We start from the raw sequence: 3,755 nt of genomic DNA, 5'->3' as shown, positions 1-3,755 counted from the left end.
AGCCAAATGATTAGAATACTTATGAATATAGACAAGACATGGACTACAATGACCATTTAAAGTTTTATTGAACATTTACCACTGTGCCAGGCATTTTTGGTAGGTACTCCTTTTGGTCATAGTGGTTAACACCCCAGCAGGAATTATACTTCAAATCATCAGCCTAAGGTTCTCATGGTAATCTTCCCCCCACCCCAACACCAGGAATTAGGTTAAAAAGGGGCCTGTGATTCTACTCTCAGTAATGAGACGGGAAGGAACGTCACTTGATGATACTGATGCTGCTTCGAACAAATATGGCTTACCAGTGATATGTCTCAGTTATGACTAAATTAGGACATGAAAAAAGAGCTGTCTTGCCTCACAGGCAGCTTAAGTCTGGATTTCCAATCGTATTTCTCTATTCATAGAATCAGGCTAAATCTAATGTCTAGCTATGACCACAACTCTGTTTACATAATTTCCCTGCCCTATCCACGTTCTCCTGTTTTCATTCTTTCCTAGACCACTGCCCCGAAAATCATGTAATAAGAACACCTGCCTCAGGCTCTGCTTTTATGGCACCTGACAAAAAAACTGAGCTTAGAGAGTTTACCAAACAGCACAGAGCTACATAAAGAGAAAAACCAAGTTTCAACTCCAAGTTGAAATGTGTTGTTGTTGTTACGTGCCATCAAGTCAGTCATGCACAATAAATAAAATACTGCCTGGTCCTGCACCACCATCACAATTATTGCTATGTTTGAGCCCACTCTTGTAGCCACTGTGTAAATCCATCTCATTGAAGGTGTTCCTCTTTTTCACAGACCCTATTGGAAACCTTTTGGCGTAGAAGGTAAGTGCTATGGCTGCACTTCTTCCAAACAGATGTGTTCATTTTCTGGCAGTCCATGGTGTATTCAGTATTCTTCACCATCAGCACAATTCAAAGGCATCAATTCTTTTTCAGTCTTCCTTATTTATTGTCCAGCTCTGCCGTGCATATGAGGTGATTGAAAATAGTCTAGCTTGGATGTGGTATACCTTAGTCCTCAAAGTGACATCTTTGCTTTTTAACACATTAAAGAAGTCTTTTATAGCAGATTTCCCCAATGCAGTATGTCATTTGATTTCTTGACTGCTGCTTCCATAGGCATTGATTGTGGATCCAAGTAAAATGAAATTATTGACAACTTCAGTATTTTCTCACTCATCATGAATAAGTTGAAATGTACCTAGCCATTATATTATCTAATCATTTTAGAAGAACTTGCTCATGAAACAGTAAGGCATCCTTGATCAGCAGTATTCCTTCCACTTTGACCCATCCTAGAGTCCCAAGCCCAAAAACAGGTGACACAATCACTAAAATGATAGTATTCTACTGATGAATGTCCTCAAGGGTCCCCTTATGTCTCTGTTCCTCAGGCTGTAGATAAAGGGATTCATCATTTGAGGGACCAAACTGTACATCACTGAAGCTACTGCTATCTTCCTGGGAGAATGTGTAAATGCAGAACTGATGTACACACCAAAGATTGTTCCATAGAATAAGGACACAACTGAAAGGTGAGACCTGCAGGTGGGAAAAGCTTTATATTTTGCACCCACTGATGGCATTCTCAAAACAGAGGAGAAAATCTGAGTGTAAGAGAAAATGATTCCAGAGAGAGGAACACCACCCCATACAGTAGCCACAAAATACACTAGGATGTAATTGATGCGGGTATCAGAACAGGCGAGCTTGAGAATCTGAGCAAGTTCACAGAAGAAATGAGGGATTTCCAGGTCTATGCAGAAGGACAAATGCAGCACCAACAGACTGTGAAGGAGGGCGTTCACAATGCTAGTTAGTAAGGAGAGTAGGGAGAGCAAGCCACAGCAGTGGAGGTTCATGATGATGGTGTACCTCAGTGGGTGGCAGATGGCCACATAGCGGTCATAGGCCATTACTGCAAGGAGACAATTTTCCAAACCAGTAAATATCATTACAAAACAGACCTGGGTCAGGCAGCCTACATAAGTGATGATTTGATTCTGTGCTTGGATGTTCACCAGCATGTTCGGGAAACAGATATCAACGAAGGAGAGATTGGAAAGAAAGAAGTACATGGGGTTGTGGAGGTGGGAGTCAGAGCTGACAACCAGGACAATAAGTAGGTTTCCCAGGAGGGTGGCCAGGTACATAGATACAAACAAACTGAATAAGACAGGCTGCAGTTCTGGATCCTCTGTAAGTCCCAGAAGAAGAAATTCTGAAACATCTGTTTGGTTTCTAGGTTCCATATTGTTGGTGAATCTGATGGAAAAGATGGGATGACAGATAATCAAATGTGTGGCTCCTGGATGCCCAGCAAGAGCATCACCTGGGATCTTTTTAGAAATATAAGTTTTTCAAACTCACTCTGGACTTACTGATGATAAACTCTGGGATGAAGTTCAGCCGTTTGTGTTTCAACAAGACTTCCATGTATTTTGATGTATGCTAAAGTTTGAAAACCACCCCTGCTACAGTGTTCAGCATATGGGGCCTCACAATGACATGTCCTATTGTGATTGTGTGTGTGTGTGTGTGTGTGTGTATGTCATGGATTAAATCATATTCCCCCAAAAATGTGTGTATCAATTTGGCTGGGCCATAATTTCCAGTATTGTGTGATTTCCCTATATATTGTAAATCCTGCCTCTATGATGGTACTGAAGGTGGGTGGGTGGCACCTGTGTCAGTGAGGCAGGACTCAACCTAAAGACTGGATTGTGTCTTAAGGTAATTTCTTGAGATATAAAAGAGAGAAGCAAGCAGAGAGACAGGAGGACCTCACACCACCAAGAAAGCAGTGCTGGGAGCAGAGTGAGTCCTTTGGACCCAGGGTACCTGGGCAAAGAAGCTCCTAGTCTGGGGGAATATTTATGAGAAGGTTGACAGAGTGAGAAAGGCTTCCCCTGGAGCAGACACCCTGAATTTGAACTTTTAGCCTACTTTACTGTGAAGAAATAAATTTCTCTTCATTAAAGCCATCCCATCCACTTGTGGTATTTCTGTTATAGCAGCATTAGATGATGAAGACAGTGTGTGTGTCATGAACAATAGCACCTGGCATCTTTTACTTCTGGTACAGTGCTCAGCATATGGGGCCCTCACAGTGACATGTCCTGTTGTGATTGTATGTGTGTGTGTGTGTGTGTGTGTCATGAACAATAGTACCAGGCATCTTTTACTCCTAGGACAGAAGTGGTGAACAGTGCAGTTGAGGGAAGACAAAATGAGAGAACATTCCTAGCATAATAAATGCTAACTTCAGGGAAGAATTTATATGGGAATCCAGCTCATGTAGAGAAGCAGAAGGAAGAAATACCCTAAATGAACATCAGTGATATCAATATTCATTTGGTATGGATGGGTTGATGAAATATATAGCAATGAAAAAGAATAAATTAGGTCTAGATCAACACACATAATGAAATCCTTGCAGAGGAAAAAAAAAATTGTATGACAAGAAGTCTACAGCATGAATTTTTTTTTATTATTTTTTAAAATCTACTCAAGTGTCACGGATTGAATTGTGTTCCCAAAAATTATGTGTCAACTTGGTTAGGCCATGATTCCCAGTATTGTATGATTGTCTACCATATTGTCATTTGATGTGATTTCCTTATGTGTTATACATTCTATCACTATGATGTTAATTAAATGAATCAGTGGCAGTTATATCAATGAGATCTACAAGATTAGATAATGTTTTAAGCCAATCTCTTTTGAGATATAAAAGAGAGAA

At 40.5% G+C, this 3,755-nt stretch overlaps 1 protein-coding gene across 1 annotated transcript; it reads right to left on the bottom strand.

Moving 5' to 3' along the window:
• Positions 1-1,313: 1,313 nt before the first annotated feature.
• Positions 1,314-2,505, bottom strand: LOC135230616 (olfactory receptor 7G2-like). Its single transcript, XM_064280548.1, has one exon. It carries the CDS (start codon positions 2,263-2,265, stop codon positions 1,345-1,347), a length of 921 nt encoding a protein of 306 aa, XP_064136618.1. The 5' UTR covers positions 2,266-2,505; the 3' UTR covers positions 1,314-1,344.
• Positions 2,506-3,755: the final 1,250 nt, after the last annotated feature.

Source organism: Loxodonta africana, chromosome 3 (assembly GCF_030014295.1).
Source record: "Loxodonta africana isolate mLoxAfr1 chromosome 3, mLoxAfr1.hap2, whole genome shotgun sequence".
In the NCBI taxonomy this organism is placed as follows: Eukaryota; Metazoa; Chordata; class Mammalia; order Proboscidea; family Elephantidae; genus Loxodonta; species Loxodonta africana.
The sequence above is the reverse complement of the archived record's forward strand: the minus strand, read 5'-3'. Positions and strand labels throughout refer to the sequence as shown.

Coding starts and splice junctions, on each gene's coding strand:
- LOC135230616 (XM_064280548.1), bottom strand. CDS start 2,265: ATGGAACCTAGAAACCAAACAGATGTTTCAGAATTTCTTCTTCTGGGA.